The sequence below is a fragment of the Nelumbo nucifera genome, chromosome 6, assembly GCF_055504915.1.
Source record: "Nelumbo nucifera cultivar China Antique chromosome 6, China Antique-T2T, whole genome shotgun sequence".
Lineage (NCBI taxonomy): Eukaryota > Viridiplantae > Streptophyta > Magnoliopsida > Proteales > Nelumbonaceae > Nelumbo > Nelumbo nucifera.
The window spans coordinates 23,889,550-23,906,981 of NC_142654.1; the positions used below are offsets into that span (position 1 = coordinate 23,889,550).

The 17,432-nt window shown below is 37.2% G+C and overlaps 2 protein-coding genes across 3 annotated transcripts in view; one reads left to right on the plus strand and one right to left on the minus strand.

The window, feature by feature from the left end:
* The first annotated feature begins 912 nt into the window (after nucleotides 1–912).
* LOC104612715 (putative methyltransferase PMT15) lies at nucleotides 913–4,906 on the plus strand. The gene is made up of 6 exons (XM_010280257.3): nucleotides 913–1,811; nucleotides 2,479–2,689; nucleotides 2,796–3,093; nucleotides 3,187–3,579; nucleotides 3,686–3,763; nucleotides 3,854–4,906. Exons 1-6 carry the CDS (start codon nucleotides 1,140–1,142, stop codon nucleotides 4,101–4,103), a joined length of 1,902 nt encoding a protein of 633 aa, XP_010278559.1. The 5' UTR covers nucleotides 913–1,139; the 3' UTR covers nucleotides 4,104–4,906.
* A 10,153-nt stretch (nucleotides 4,907–15,059) lies between these two features.
* The window catches only part of SAY1 (Ubiquitin-like superfamily protein), a 45,756-nt gene continuing 43,383 nt past the window's right edge, over nucleotides 15,060–17,432 (minus strand). For both annotated transcript variants that reach the window (XM_010280258.2, XM_088889463.1), the window contains one exon: nucleotides 15,060–15,521. In XM_010280258.2, coding sequence (XP_010278560.1) covers nucleotides 15,414–15,521 — 108 coding nt within the window. In that variant the 3' untranslated portion in view covers nucleotides 15,060–15,413. The remainder of the gene's footprint in view (nucleotides 15,522–17,432) is intronic.

The following is a 17,432-nucleotide window of genomic DNA, read 5'->3' on the forward strand; positions in this document are numbered from 1 at the left end:
TAAAGAGTGGAAACTTCTAACAATGCACAAATAATCTCAATTAAACTTGACAATCGGGTCAACGGATTGACCCATGACCCAACCCAGTTGTTTTCGGGTTGGGTCATTTTCACATTCGGATAGCTAGATATGAGACCCTAACCCTGTTTTTTTAGGTTGAAATGGGTCGAGTTCACGGTTGGATCAACTTTTTGCCAGGTCTACCCATCATTCATCAACCCATTAAAGCTTTTTCCCCAAATTTCATAATTAATGCGATATTTTGTTACTTATGACAAGAGATATTTCCATATTTACCCAATTCTGCTGCCATTACTGTACGCTACAGCTCTTAATACGCGCAGGGAAATAAATGAAAACAGAAAATTTCCTCGCCACCGATATCAGCACCACCACCAGATTCACATACAGAAAAAGCAAGTATTAAGAGTATCTACATGGTGGTGGTCTGCTGGAATTATAATTTAGAAGTATTTCTAAAATAGAATTATAAAAATTTATGGGTAGTTAAGAAATTAAATTATGAGATATTAAGATTTTAAATTTTTGAAAGAAAATTAAGTACAAAATTAAATTTAGTATTTTATTTACCACCAAGTTTAAGGCAGATTCCAGGAATTATATGCAAAACTTAATCCATTCCTATTTCGAATTAAAAACATAAATATAAAAATGATACCAAAATAACTTACCCCCAATCAACTGACATAAAAGTATAGTAAGCAATCAGGTGAATTTTCATCAAATTATATTTTTTGGCATTGTAGATATTTTCAAAAATTAATAAACTATTTAAATGAATATAATATATATATATATATAGGAGACAAGACCCAAAAAGTGTGCCACCCCAAACACCACCTACGACAGAGGATTATCCTACTTAGTGAACGTCATTTCCTCTTTATAATAATATTTCCTCCTCCGGCTTTACTCCTCCGCCACCTCCCCCACACTCAGTTATCATGTTCTCCCCCCCCCCCCCCCCCCCCTCTCTCTCTCTCTCGAAAAAGAAATCACAGAGGTTGGTCATAACTCATATATGAGAGATCATCACTGAGATCCCAAAACCCACAAAGTGAAGCAGGAGGAGAGAGAGAGAGAAGAGAGAAAAAAACAGTCCCCCAGTAGTGGTGGCTATGGCTACACACAAGCCCCACAACAAGACAACCAGTCTCTACAGGATGGTCTTCGTCACCCTTCTCTGTTCTGTTGCCTACCTATTCGGCGTATGGCAACACAGCGGTGGCTCCGACGTTAGCACCAACTCTGCCACCGAACTGCTTGGAACAATCCGGTGCGTTCAGATTAAAAACATCACCCAGTTGCCTGCAAAGCCGACGGTTTTAGATTTCTCGACCCACCACACGGCGGAGGGTGAGATCACCGCGACGCCGGCGAGGGGTCCGAAGTACTTCCCCGCCTGCGACGCCAAGTACAGCGAGTACACACCTTGCGAGGATGCAGTGAGGTCGTTGAAGTTCGAGAGGGATAGGTTGATCTACAGAGAGAGACACTGTCCTGAGAAGGCAGAACTACTCAAGTGTCGTGTGCCTGCGCCTTACGGTTATAAGAATCCGTTCACCTGGCCGACGAGCCGGGATTTCGCCTGGTACGCCAACGTACCCCACAAGGAACTTACGGTGGAGAAGGCGGTCCAGAACTGGATTAGATTCCAACGCGACCGATTTAGATTTCCAGGTGGCGGGACCATGTTTCCCCATGGCGCTGGTGCCTATATCGATGACATTGACAAGCTGATCAATCTCAGAGATGGGTCTATAAGAACCGCCATTGATACTGGTTGTGGGGTAAGCAAAAGTTCCGTTTTTTAAGCCTTTCCTTACTGTTTCTCTTACCCTGTCTGAAGTGTTCTCTCCCCATTGGATTGAGCCGGCCATCTCTGGGTCACCAGTACCCACGAAAATCTTCTTCCTCCTCCTCCTTTTTTCTCTTCTATTTTTGGAATTTTACTGTGAATAAAGCATAAACTATACTATCAACGTTTCAGGATTGAAAGATATTAGTAGCTTTTCTTGTTTTGGAAAAGTATAGGAATTGCTTTTCTTATTTTCCGGAAAATCTGTTCTGCTAGCTGTAATGAATTTTAATTTGATTCGGTTTATGTTTAGCTGTCTAAAGATTTTATATGCCTATATTGCGTTCGATTTTGCCTCGTCATTGTCTCACTGAAATGCTTTTTCGTTGGCTTGGACCGGGGATTTAAATGCATGCATTGATTAGATTTCTATTATCAAATAACATGTGGCAGAGCGCACACGTGAACATGACCCACAGTTTCCAATTCGTTTCGGTTCTGATTTGAAGTTTTTTACTTTCTACTGAAACGATGTTGTAAATTTTGATCATGGATTGAATAGCAGAGGACCCATCAACTGATTTTGTCCAAAAGAGAAAATTTTGGTGGGTTCTCTATTTCTGTCTGTGAATTTAAAGTCTGGCTTCTAATCTTTGCAGGTTGCAAGCTGGGGAGCCTACCTTCTATCTCGAAACATTTTAACGATGTCATTTGCGCCGAGGGATACCCATGAAGCGCAAGTGCAATTCGCTCTCGAGAGAGGGGTTCCGGCGTTGATAGGAGTGTTGGCTTCAAACAGGCTTCCTTACCCGTCAAGAGCTTTCGACATGGCTCACTGTTCTCGTTGCCTCATTCCATGGGGTCAATATGGTAACTGAGAAATATCAGACATAACTGTGCCTGGCTTCTGTTCGATGATCTAAATCGATGATACTCGATATGGGTTTCCATAATTGGTTGGTTTTATGTGCAACAGATGGGCTTTACTTGATCGAAGTCGATCGAATTCTACGCCCTGGTGGATACTGGATTCTATCGGGGCCCCCAATCAACTGGAAGCGACACTGGAAAGGATGGGAGAGGACGGAGGAAGATCTGTACAAGGAACAGTCGACGATTGAGGCCGTAGCCAAGAGCCTCTGCTGGAAGAAAGTGGTAGAGAGAGGTGATATCGCAATTTGGCAGAAACCCACCAATCACATTTACTGTAAAAAGAGCCGAAAGGTCATCAAGCAACCAAAGTTCTGCCAGGGCCAAGATCCTGACAAGGCCTGGTACAGTCTGTCTTTCCCCTCTGCAGTTATTCTTCTCTGTTTTTTTCTGCTCTGTCCTCGAGCCTGTCTTTAATGCGTTCACACACAATGCAGGTACACTAAAATGGAGACTTGCTTGACTCCTTTGCCTGATGCGTCCGACATAAAAGAAATTGCTGGTGGGCAGTTGGATAAATGGCCTGAGAGATTATATTCAGTCCCACCCAGAATTAGTAGCGGAAGTCTAGAGGGAATTACAGCGGAGTCCTTCAGGGAGGATACAGAGTTGTGGAGGAGGAGAGTGGGCTATTACAAGAGCGTGAACAATCAACTGGGACAGAAGGGGAGGTATCGGAATTTGCTGGATATGAATGCTCACCTGGGTGGGTTTGCAGCTGCTCTCATCGATGATCCAGTTTGGGTCATGAATGTAGTCCCTACAGAGGCGAAGCTCAACACACTTGGAGCAATTTATGAGCGTGGACTGATTGGAACATATCAGAATTGGTAATTAAGCTTTGTGCTCTACTCAGAACTCGTATTTAATTCATTCAAACTATGGAGTTTGTCACTAATCGTGTATACTGTTATTAATCTGCTTTTCTTATTGAAGGTGTGAAGCCATGTCTACGTATCCCAGGACATATGATCTCCTTCACGCTGATTCAGTTTTTAGCCTTTACAAGGGCAGGTGATTGATAATTACAGAGAGATTGCTCGGTAGTTTGATGTTTTATATATCCACAGAATCCTCAAAACAGACCATGGTTTTGTGTTGCAGATGTGAAATGGAAGATATTCTGTTGGAGATGGACAGAATTCTAAGGCCAGAAGGTACTGTAATCTTCAGAGATGATGTGGATGTTTTGTTGGAGATCAAGAGCATCACAGATGGAATGAACTGGGAAAGCAAGATTGTGGACCACGAGAAGGGGCCTCTTGAGAGGGAGAAGCTTCTGTTTGCAGTGAAGACATATTGGACAGCTTCAGCCCCTGTCTCAGAGAAAAGAGAGTCCAAAACAGCTTCCTAGAACGTTTTCATTGATTCTGCCTTGGGTTACCTCAATAATTTTCTTTTTGATTATTGGTTCACTAATTCTTTCAACATGATTTGTTCAAGCAATTTTTTTTTTTGGGTTTATCCGTTAGGATTGAGTGACTATACAAATCAGGGGAGATGACCCACCTCACCGGTCAATGGGCTCTGCCTCTTTGGAGTTGGCTTTTACACCAAACAACTTTTAGCCATTGATTGATCTTTATAGTGTTCTGAATAGACATAGTTGTTCTTTGGATTGTCAAGAAAATTAAATAATTCATTGTACCTTCTATTTCCAGTACAGTACAGTGCAATTAATCAAGAGGATGGGTTACTTCACTCCAAAAACAAGTTTTCAAAAATAAATAAATAAAACTGGAGTGAGTTGAGAGTGACAAAAGTGCATAAAGCTTGAGTTATTAGTTTAGTTGAGTCATGCATGCTTCACTATCATTCAAAGTTCCAAGCTTCTCCTCCTCCTATGGCTATAAATGGGGTGGACCTGCTATGTACACAGAGAAATGAATGGCATTGACAGCTTCATTGCTCTGGCGCCCCAAACGTTAACCCAGATGGCTCGAGTCCAGAACTGCTCCTCTGAGTTTGTCAACCTCACCAAACCCCGTCTCCTCCACTTGGACGTCGAATAATTCAGAATCTTTCCAATGTTTCAGTCTCTTTTCTTTTCTGTAACGATGTATTTTATTGAGTGGCAACTGAGCTGCAACTCAGCAATTCCACATATGTAGCAGTTTAGTAATGAATAAATAAAATATGTTGTCCTTGTGGGGACATAACATGTGCATTCGTAGTGCTCATCTTGGGCATTCTTGAATGAAAATGACAAAGGGAAATATTTTTTTCTTCCAGAAACGATGACTTAAACAACGCTGAAGCAAATCTTGTAGCTTTGCTAAATGAAGAAAAGAACCCAAATGATGATAAATCCACATAGCAAAGTATCTTGCCCTTATGACTTTGATATTTTTTTGGGTAATTATGTTAATTAACTCCATGAGTTGCCGTTCTTCACCTTAAAATATTTCCAATTAGAAGCAAAATAACGAGGTCTAACGATGGAGTTGATTTAGGCAGGACACAAGCCCTTTACTATGTGGAAGTGGAAATTAAAACTTTCATTTTGTTTGGTAGGCACATGATTTAGCGGGCTTTAAAAACAAATGAAAAGGCAATTTTCAGCGACTAAAAACTTCATTTGAAGCTTTCCAATTTTCGGTCTTTTTGCACACTCATCTTCATGTCTTTTGATCTACATGATACCAAACGGGAAAAGACCATTTTTTGGCCTTTTGAACTTCCCCACAAACCAAAAGATGTGCCAAACACCACCTAAATAAATAACAATATTACTATTAATGCATATAACCCATTTAATTTACTTCTTGCATTTCCATTGACTCTGACCCAGAGAGAGAGAGAGAGAGAGATTTTCCCCCACCAAAGGGCAAAGGCATTGCATATGTAAGAAACTTTATTATAAGAATGGTGCCCCCTCCAGTTAGAACATCATATCTCTCTCACCAGCTAAGCTAATTAGGAGAGGTAACCTATGGATCATAGGTTGAAGGAACTCCTACTTTAATCTTGCTTAGAATAAGGAAGAAGTTAGTCTTGCAGCCTTGGGACCAGACTAATACCAATTGATTCCAAGCACAAATGCATTTTCCAACCTATTTATTTATTTTCTTCTTGTGAGTTGCAATGCCAAAGATCCCATGACTTAATAATAATAATAATACATTGTTGCTTAAAACAAGAACACGGAAAACATGTTGTTGCAATGGATTTTTTTTCTGGTGTGTGAAAACATAAGTTTTTGTCTTTGAAACTAAAAATGGTTTCACCTTGTTTTAAGAAAACATAAATTCAAGAAAACATTTACATTGAAAACACCCCTTCATGGCAACATGTGCCAGATCCTTTCCCTTGATTCTGGTTTCTATTTCCTTTTTACTCTCACTTATAGGAATCTTCTCTCTCTGAAGGACTTTGGGCTTCAGAGCTTCTGTCTAGTTTGTCAACAAAAAAAAAAAAAACAGGGGATTTTGGATCTAGTATCCTTTTTGGGTCTTTCCAATTTTTCTGTATTTGATTATTGTGGGAGGTAGAGTTTTTGTTTGAGCATATTCCTGGATTGTACAAGCACAAAACAATGTTACTTCTCTATAAACCTTTAAGAAGTAAAGGAGGAAAAAAAGTTAAAGAATGCAAGAGATGTGGGAATGGTTGCTGAGTCTCTGACATTGATCTGTTGCTTGAGTCCTTCAAAAGTGAAATATGCTCTGGGTAACATGTGATTTACTAATAAATATTTCTACACTTTACATGATTTAAAGATACATTACTTCAATATCAACCTCAATGAAGGAGTCTTTCTCTATACAAGCTTTGGCCTTTATACTTGGACAGAAACAAAAAGAAGAAATTAAGATGCAAATAAAAATGAAGAAGAGGGAACAAACAGTCTTGAGCCCTACAACAAACCAGACAACTCAAAAGGGATTGAAAAGCTAAAAGAGTTCGTCACAGTCACGCGTAAACTGAAATTCAGATCTACCCAAAAAATAAATAAATAAATATATATATATAAGAAAAAAATCCTAAAATGTTAGGCAAGTAATTAAGTCTAAATTATTGGACTTACAAAAAAAATTATAAATTATTGAAAGCCACGTGGAGACCATGTGCTTAGTGACTTAGTCATAAGCAACGTGAATCTAACAATAAACTATTAGGGGTGGCGTGTGGAATCCACGCGCCTCCACATTAAATAATAATTTATCAAATAAACATTTTTCTATTTTTTAGTATTTGATTCACTGTAAGGAAAAGGTGAGGAACATGCCAAGGTCGCAACTACAAAGTTGGTTAGGAAAAGAGCAAAAGAGGTTGGTCCCTAGTTGAATGTCCAAGTTTCATACATGTGCCCTAGACTAGGGCATTATGTAGGAGCTCAAATCGTTAAGCAGTTTATTAATGAGTTTAAGTCTAATCTCAACATGGTTAGATGTCTACTCAACTTGTTCTATTTTGCTCAATAAGCTTATGGCAATCGACCTAGTAAATTATCATTCTGTCTTCCTTCCTCTTTTTTTGTCTTTGGCCCAAGGAAATTGATAACCCATAATCCAATGTGGCCCAAAGGATGGCCACGTGGCAAATTGAAACATTGGCCAGCAATTTTCAGAACTTGCGAGAACAGACTTGCAAAGTTTTGGATGATGTAGCAACCTCCACATTGACCTAAATCTTACAAATGGCCTATTTTTGGTGGATGAACCTCAAAATGAACAATACTGTATACTGATATGCCACGTGTTCATATCTTTGGCCATGTCATACAATAAAAGTTTCAGCCATTGGTGGTTAGGGGTGTTCATGGTCTGGTTCAGTGCGGTTTGAAGAAGATCTCAGATCAAACCAGTAAATTATAGTTTGAGAAATTTTTAAACCAAATCAAACCATTTTGGTATGAAAACTAAACCATTTTATTACGGTTTGGTGCGGTTTCTAATACAGTTTGGGGACTTTGGACCATTCTAGATTTCTTTTGGGCTTACCCAATTAGAAAACGACACATAGCTCCCCTAAAAATTAAAATTTAAAACTTTTATTTATTATTTTATTATAAAATAAAGAGTTCATTACATAATTTTATGCATTCCATTTAGATATATTGTATATAATGTATATATATATATATATATATATAAAATTTCAACTTATGGTTTACAGTTTGATTCGATTTATAAAATTCAATAAATCAAATCAAAACCGAACCAAATTCTTTATAGATATAAACCAAACCAAACTGCAAATTCAATTTGGTTCGATTCGGTTTTGCAGTTTGAACCGTATAATGAACACCCCCATTGGTGACCCAATTATTGCTTTTTTGACATAATGAAGACAGTGGGCACATATCTTTCCTTGGGCTTGGATAAAGGGTAGGCCCATGAAACACTAGTCTGGAATCTTAGGATGCATGTCCTCGAAGCTGTAGACAGTTGTGAGAGCTGGTCTCTGATCACATATCGTTTGTCTTCTTTGTTTCTCACTTTTCATGAATGGAAAAATGAAAAATAATAGAGACCCATGAGAATGAATGAATGAATTAATGATCGTTGAAGTTGCTAAAAGAGAATTGTTAATTGTCATCTGGGATTTGCAGCTGGTAAGGGACTTTGAACCAACTACACTCATTGAATTCAATTAATAACAGTTTAATTACTGAAACTTTTGAATTAACAATAAGGGAAATATCAGGACAGACCTGTGGAGCATTTCTAGAAGCTGATAATGAAATATACATGATTACCAATTCTAACAGAAAATGATAAACCCAGAGAGAATACATGGGACCCACCTGGACCTTCACTTTCAAAACGCCATTATTGAACATAAAGAAGAGCAAGCTTTGATTTTCAGAGTTTTTTTTTTTTTTTTTATTATTATTTAAGCAAACATGAAGAGGACTGACTGGGACTGTGAAAACAAAATGCTTAAATGCATGATATGACCCCGTTTAGGACCCACTCATCTTTTATTTTGCCAAACAATGCATTTAATGCACAACCAGTACTCACAGGAACAAATTTTGACAGTTCTTTTTCTGTGTTTTTCCCTTTTCTTTTCCCATTCTTTTCATTTGATTACCGGGATAGTTTGGGTGGAGATTCATCCACCAAGGAAATTTAGAGTTTCCAAAAGCATTCCACATGGCAGCTTAGGTGGCAACCCCAAAACAGATTATAATTCTATGTTATCACTAGGAGATGTTCTCAATACATGGCTGAGATGTGCTGTGAAACGTTATGAGGGGTTGATTTAAAATCTTCTTGGAGGGGAAAGATTCAACAAATGAATCCTCGGCTATATCTATATCGCAACATTAAATAAATTTCTAACAAGAAGAGTCCTAAAATTGACTCATAAGTCATAAATTACCTATTCATCTATAGTTAGTTAAAATGTAAAACAGAAGATAAAAACTAAATCCAGATTTTTTTTTTTTTTTGTATTAATCACCACCTCATACACTTTTACGAATCATTACTTCTTTGAATAAAATAAACAGTACAACATTACATCAACAACTCTTTTCTTTGACAATAACAATAAATCACATCACCATTATCAAGTGTACCAACCGGACTACCAGATGAAACTATACAACGAATATGGACTAAAATTGAGTGTTGATGTGCACAAAAAGCTACTGATCAAACCACAACTTATGCAACTGGTAGGTGCATGTGAAATGCCTTTGTTGACTATATAAAATAATGATATTTTATTTTTTTTCTTGATCGATCCCTTCACCATAAAGGGCCATCCCCAAACCAACCTAGCCCAGATTTTGACATGAATATGAATAAGAGTATAAGACAAAAAAAAAAAAAAAAGTGAGATTTATTCAAGGAAATCCGTCTTTCAATTATCTATAGGCTTTGTCAGACAACGAATTTCTAATCTTTTAAATAAAAAAATTAAAAGGGCTCTTCAAATGTGCGGTGGTCATCAAAGCGAAGGGTTAGTCGGACCCAGATTATTAAACGACCTTAGCAAGCAAGAGAACTAATTGCTCAGCAATATAAGCGTCTAGGTCCTTGACCTTGAGGGTCTTCACTAATTTTATCGCTTTATAGTTTCATCATAATTGTTTATTAGAATAAGGGATTAGTTGGTCGTAATGACAACTCTCTTCAGATCCACATAGAGTAAATGGGACCTTAAACATGAAATGGGATGCTTAATCCAGCTAAGCCGAGCTTGCAGTGAATTCACAATTTGGGGCTTCTTTAACTTAAAGGTAGATTACTAAAAAAATTAAAAATATTAAGGGTTCATTTGGTTTGCAATTGGAATCAAAATTCTTTAAAATTGTAATTGGAGTCATGGTTTTGAAAACCGAACCACCCAATCAAATGGTTGGAATCGGAAAGGATCTGAAAAACAATTTGCATACCTCGGACTGAGAGACTATATATTACCAATTCAGTAGACATTTAAGAATATAGCTTTCATCAATTATTTGTCGCTAAGAAATATAAATAATTCGATTTCACAAAATCAGTTTGAGCAATATTCAATTCTTTTTTTCGGTAACAAGAAAAATGTGAAAAGGACCATCCCAAGTTTTTGTAAATATTGTGCCTAAGGCTCAGTTTGGAAAGAGTATAAAATGCAAATATGTACAGTATAAATACATACAAAATACAAGGTTTTGTACTCTATAAATTTATATTTATATTTCTTTTAAGGCTCAGTTTGAAAGGAATACAAGTACAAATATGCACTGTACAAATACATACAAAATATAAGGTTTTGCATTTTACAAATTTATATTTATACTCCTTCCAAAGTGAGCCTAAATTTGTGATTGTGGGCTTAAGCGTGGGCCAGAAAACATGGGCTTGGCAAAAAATTGGTAGTTGATTCTTGAGGCCTTGGGTAGCCTGAGTCCGGCCCAACCCTACCTGGGCTCTCCTCGAATCAAATTTGCTCAAACAAATACATAAATTTTTTTATAGGTAAAGAAACTATATTAAACGAACTGAGGGCCTGTTTGGCTTGCAGTCGGAATCGGAATCAGAATTAGAATCAAAATCCTCCGGAATTCGAATCGGAATGGTCCATTCCCATAGTCTGTTTGGTTCAAACAGGAATGAGAATGGAAATTGAAATCAACAGGAATAGGATTTCATTCCCAAGGGAGGGGCAGGGAATGGCCATTCCCTCAAATGGTGGAATACCATTCCAGCAGGAATGTGAATGGGATTCCGATTTCATCCAACCAAACAATTGGAATCAGAATAGCCCATTCCGATTCCGATTCTAGACCCCTATTCCTACGAACCAAACGAGGCCTGAGTATTTACAAGGTCCAACACATTTGGAAGCCGACAGGGGTGCCCTACAACGTCCCACAAAATAATGAATTCATATCTGCACCCCACAAGGGGGTGCCCCACAACGCAGTTGATCCCCACCGTGTATTAAAAACATTTCCCAATGATAATATCAGAAATGATGATATCATCATCAAGAGATGTTCCCAATACACAGCCAAAATGTACCGTGGGACGTTGTGTGGGGCGCAGATCTGAATTCCAAAATAATTGTCCCAATGGTCTTTTGGGCTACCTAATGTGCCGTAGAGTTACATTGTCTAGGAATATATTTAATATAAGCATTAGTAAACTTTCAAAATAAGATTCTTAATTTGCCAGAAAGTAGAAAGATTAGACCAAGCCACTGTTGATGTATCCTGGATAGAGTTAACTGCTTGCAAGGAGTCTGTACACATCACTACTCGGCCTGCAGAAAAGCTGTAGAATTGCTTCAATCTACCATCTACAATAAATACATACATATATGCATTATATTTATATATGAACTAGCGACAAATCCGTGCGGTGCACGGGAAATGAAATAAGAGACCAAGAGACAAAAAAATTGAAGTGTTGAGCATGGGTATTGAATGTTTAAAAACTCAGATAGTAAAATGGTAAAAATATAAAAAAAAAAAATTGGAGATGTTGCAAACTATTACAGAAACTAATACCAGTTACAATGAAAAGCAATTTACTTGTGGAAGATAGGAAAACTCTAAAATTTGGAAGTCTCCTCCAAACCAACAACTACAATACAAAAATAAAGAAAATTTAGTAAAATTCTTGGTGTTAGATAAAGAAAAAATAATGAAACAAATATATAGAAAAATATTAAAAAAAAGGAAAGGAAGAAATTTGATGGAGAAAGAAAAGAAATCTCACCACTTTTGTATAACCAAAGATCCTACGAGGACCAAGGGAGAAATTCTCAATTGGAGCAATTACGATAATATTTTTGCTACATAATGAAGTAAACGTCTACCCTGCCATGTTGGAGTTTCAATCCTCTTGTTTAGGAAACCATAATGAATGAAAGTAATAACCATTAAGGCTGTGTTTGGTTTGAAGGAAAAGGTAGGAAAAGGAAGGGAAAGACAGGGAAACCTATACAAGGTTTGTACATGTTTCCCTTCCTTTCCTTTCCTTTCCCTACCTTTTCCTTTAAATCAAACATAGACTAAAAGACTATAAAAGCAACCAAATCTACTATCCAAATCCAACCAACAGGGAATGATTCATTAGAGAAAAAAAAAACAAAAACAAAAACTCAATTTGACCCAACAAACAAATTAATTTAGTAAGGACTAAGGAATTAGTTGGAAAAGTTAAACATTATTTGAGCTTGTTGGTTTTAGGACAATATTCACTTCTCTTATTGTTTTATTTTGTTTTCTAGCAAAGGAGTAATAAACCAATAAATCAAAATATATATATATATATATATATATATATATATATATATATATATATATAAAGGAAAAAAAAAGGATCATCATCAAAGCAAGCAAACAGCCCATTTAGAGGAACACTTGAAGCAAGAGGCTCCTTGGATGCCAAGTTTTTCCAAAAAGCAACAAATGTACCACATTAGATCGTTCTCCTTCCAACCAATTATTTAACAATTTTATACTTTCCTGAAACATTAGTAAGAAAAATAAATAAATAGATAGATAGAAAATGAAATGCAAAAGGGATTACCAAAAAGGCATTGAAGAGAACATGAACTTGTCGAACTTTGGCTTTAAAGCCTGGACACTATCTCCTTATATCTCACGAAGTAGTCATAGTCTATTTGGATTTCTCAAAGACTTAAAGCTTCACTGTATTCCCACCCTTACAAAATGTTCCCTCCACAGTCATAGAAGCAAATGTGCAAACATGTTCATTCCTCACAACAGATTATAGTCAAAACTTAAGATCAATAATATCTGCAAATATAGGTTTAGCAATACAAAATACAAGATTTTGTACAGCACAAGGCTTAGTTTGGAAGGAGTACAAATACAAATATGTAGAATGTAAATCTTGTATTTTGTATGTATTGGTACTCTTTCCAAATTGAATAGACAAACATATGCAGTTCAAAATTCAAAGCACAGTCCATCATTGCATGAAAAACTCAAGTGTAGACCCAAAATTGAAGCACTTCTTTGTTTACCAGCAATGACCAAAACCAAATAAAACATGGTCCACATACACTCCTCCAATTGAAACAACATTGTATAAAGTCACTTCATTAGGAAAAAATATGAAAGAGCTTCAACCGATCCACTTGCAGCACAAGAAAGCCCACCAAAGCGTTGCAAGAGAAACCTATCTTGTTGTAGACAAGGGCAAAATGAAGAAATAAAAAACTTAAATAAGTTAGCAACTTCTAAATTTAAATCAACTCTACTAAATTTGGCAGATTAATGTGCTCCCTTTCTATCCAATTCACTCACCCATTTGGTATGATTTAGGAGCAGGCTAGAGTAATGAGGGTTAGATTTCTGGAATACGATATTAGTAGTAGCTACTTTCACTGCCTAGATCAGACCCCGAGTTATTCTCACCCATCTTGTAAGCTTTGTGATAATGCTGGATGCCATATCCACCTATAGTTGCCAACAATAGTGGAGGGCAGGTGCGAGAAAGAGAGGGAGGATAAGGAGTTTCAAACCTTTGATTGACAGAGACATTATAAGGGAGTAAGTGATAAATACAATAAAAGACATTACAGAAATGTGAAGAAAAATAACAGATTGAGAGGGAGATCTATGGGGTTGGTTTGGCTTCATTAAGTACTTGGGTTTGAGGTTTTATTTGTTAAGGATGATTTAATTTAAAAAGAAAAAAGAAAAAAAGAAAGATTGAAAAAAGAGGGAAAACGAAATGGCTTCTTGGTGAGAAGGAAAATGAGCCTAAATAAAAGGGCTATAGTGGTAAAAGATCCTATTTCAAGCACCCATCTCAATGAAAGACATTATAAAGACCAAAGAATCCTTTGTTCACCTATTTTGGTTAATTAATTGTAATTTTTAAGGCTAATTAATTGTATTATTAAACATGATAATTAAGTATCGTTGAATAAAATTAATGACAAAAGCTGTTAAACAAAAAAAATGGTAGTGCTCATTTACAAAAGTAGTTGCTAATTTTTTTCATTTATTTGAAAAACTTCACGTGTAAAGAATGAGAAACCAAGAAAACCCATGTAAGGCTTCTGGTGGAAGATTCCTCGCCTCTTTTTTCATCATTCTTATATAGATATAGATATCTTTTCCCAAATTGTATATATACATGTATACAGGGTGATCATTTTCAGTGCAGACCGTCCTGGCCCAAAAATTTCAGAACTGTGTAGGCTTAAACCTAGGCTATAGGCCTATAACCCTTATCACAAGTTCAAAGCCTGACCCCGCCCATTATCACCTCTCTCTCTCTCTCTCTCATATATACACGACATTTGTAAATGGGATTTGTGCATATTTTGAATCAATTGTATTCTTAAGTTGGGCCATAAAGCCTAACGAAAATGGCCACATATCATTATATCCATAAATTCTTTCAAATCCAACCAATCTGACTAAACCCGTCCTTACACAACACGAACCAAATCCTGAACCTATAAATTGGGCCTGGATTGATAAACTTGGGTCTGACCTTAGGCTGGGCCAGAACTGAACTTGAGGTTTGCACCTTTAATTAAAATTGGACCTAGATTTACCTCCAACCCAACCGACCTGGATTTCATATCAGATTTTCCCATACATCGCATGGGCCCAACAAGTTCTATACAAATTGTGTGCTCAAGCCTCAAGCTCAACATTCTTCTTTTGAAAAATTTGTCTCGATCAAAAATTTAATTTTAACACTCGAGCAATATAGGGAACTTTGTTTATAACAAGCTTCAAGCCTGGCGGTCATAATTTGTTTGATGTTACCGACTACTTGGATTACCCTCCCCCTCCTGTTCATTTAACAAACGTCATGCCACCATGATGAGAGAGCACTTTGGGTCGTTGCTTGACATAATAATTAATAAATAACCATTTACCAGGAAAAAACGATATTAAATAAATTCAACATATCTAATAAATTCATCAATCAAACAATCAGGCCCCAATTAAAAAAACAATGAAGATTCATTTGCCTATGAATCCAGAAAGCTGCGTTGCATGGGAGGTATAGCCGAGAGGCTGCTTCAAGTTCAACCTTCTCTCATTTTTAGGTAAAGAAGCTCCCCTTGATTTTCTGCCAATTCTATGCTATTCTTGAGGAAGAGAAAGGTGGGGAAAGGAAATAAACCTACAAGTTGAAACTGATTCCCACACCATGTATATTTTTGACAATTAAACGAGATTTTCCAATTATGTTGCTACAATTTTCACTAAACGATGAGATTGCTAAATCAACTCTAGGAATAAGGCCTCTTGTTTGCTGGTTAGACCTAGTTCACTCAGAGACAGACTGCTCTCCCCATTGCTGAAAGCACGCCGAGGGTATGGTCTCACCTGTCAAACACGGAAATCATGCAGTATCAGGTTAAGCACAAACCATTTCCAACTGATCTCACAAAATTATACTAGCTAAATTATTATAGTTTCTACATTCATACTTAGATTTTGTTTTTTTTTTTTATAAGTGGTAAAAAGATTGTATATAATAAAGAAAGAGGGTGGGGAAACCTCAAACAGGGTAGTATAATTTTGTGATTACTGGGGTACATCCTCGTTAAAGCAATAGTTGTTTGAGATAACAGGATTAAATGTTAAATAATCGTTGATCCATATTCCAATGTAATTACAGCATTATTCCAGGTTAGTCTTCATCATTCATAATAGTCCACTTCGATTTATTGCCTAAGAGAGTTGTAAAACAATGAGCAAGGTTCAAACTTTCGATACATATCGGGCCGTGTCAGATGATACGTATCGTATCAGGGGCTTCCCGATATGCCCCTACAGTGGGTGTTTCAGGCCAGACCATGGTTCAGGGGGTAGATGGGCCTTAAACTGACCCCTTTGAACCAAATTGGAAAAAAAAAACTAAAAAAAAAAAAATAGGAGAAATGAGCCTTGATACAGGCCGATACGCCCCTACCGGCGTATCGGCTGTATTGATATTTTGAACCTTGACAATGAACACCTTGTCACAAGGGGTTGAAGATTTGGGAAAACCTAATCTTCTAATGTGCTTGTTTTTCAATACCATTTTGTTTGAAAACTCTACCATTGTGAGCTTGATTGCTAGCCCCAATTGTAGATAAAGGAGGTTGTGCCAGGTTGGCAACCCTTAAAACTTCTAGCAAAATTTTGTGAACATGGATCATATATTGCCTCTTTATGCTCATACTAGTGCATTCCTGAAAGCGGCATGCCATGCCTTAGCCCAAGTGTGGTTTATATACAAGGATCCCCACATCCTCTTGAATGAGGATAGAAAAATAAGTTAATCCAAAAAAACACACATTCAATTAACTATTTGGAATGTAGGGACAGTAGCATTAACAAGAATGGTTGTGGAAATAGCAGAGACAATGAAGATGAGAGATCCCTTAATGGGCCATGACTTTCTCCAGGGGGTGGGTCGGCCAGATGGAAGGTCAGACTTGAACCGAACTGAGATCTTGGGTTCAAGTAAATTTAACTCTTCACGTGGCACTTTTAGTGACCATGTGAGATCCCATAATGGGCCTGAGCCTTCGAAAGCAGCAGAAGACTTTCAATCGGGCCTTGCTTTGGGCCCAAGTGTTGGGCTTAAAAGGGCCTCAGCACATGATCCTTTAAATAGGCACGTGAGCCTGTTGATGGACGATTTTTCCTGTCCATCATCTTCTTCCTTATGCAAAACAGAGGTCCAAGGAACCTAGGATGGTATGGGTACAGACTACAGAGTATAGGGAAAGCTACGGCTTCTCCTGAAAAGCACAATCCGAAGTTCAAAAGGTGGAATAGTAAAGGAAAGGAGAAAATACAGGACCTAATTTCAAACTCAGATGACAGTTCCAGTTATTGTGACTCGGATTCCTTCGAAACAACAAGCTTGGGCAGGTTTTCTCAAACAATGAGGCTTGATATTAGGGGTGACCACGAGCCGAGCTCTTCACGAGCTACTCGAGCTCAGCTCGTGAAAAGCTCGGTTTCAACCAAGCTTCGAGCCAAGCTCAAGCCCAATTTATAGGTTCGTTTAATAATCGAGCCGAATTCAAGCCTAATATAGCTCGGCTCGTGAGGCTTGCGAGCCGAGCACGAATAATAATATTTATAGAAAATAATATATATAATATTTCATTTTTATATATAATAATTACTAATTATTATAATTTTTTATTTTTTAAATATAAAATAAAAATATTTTTATATATAATTTTTTTATATTTTTATAAAACAGTTTTTCTCAAGTCAAGCTCGAGCTTACGAGTT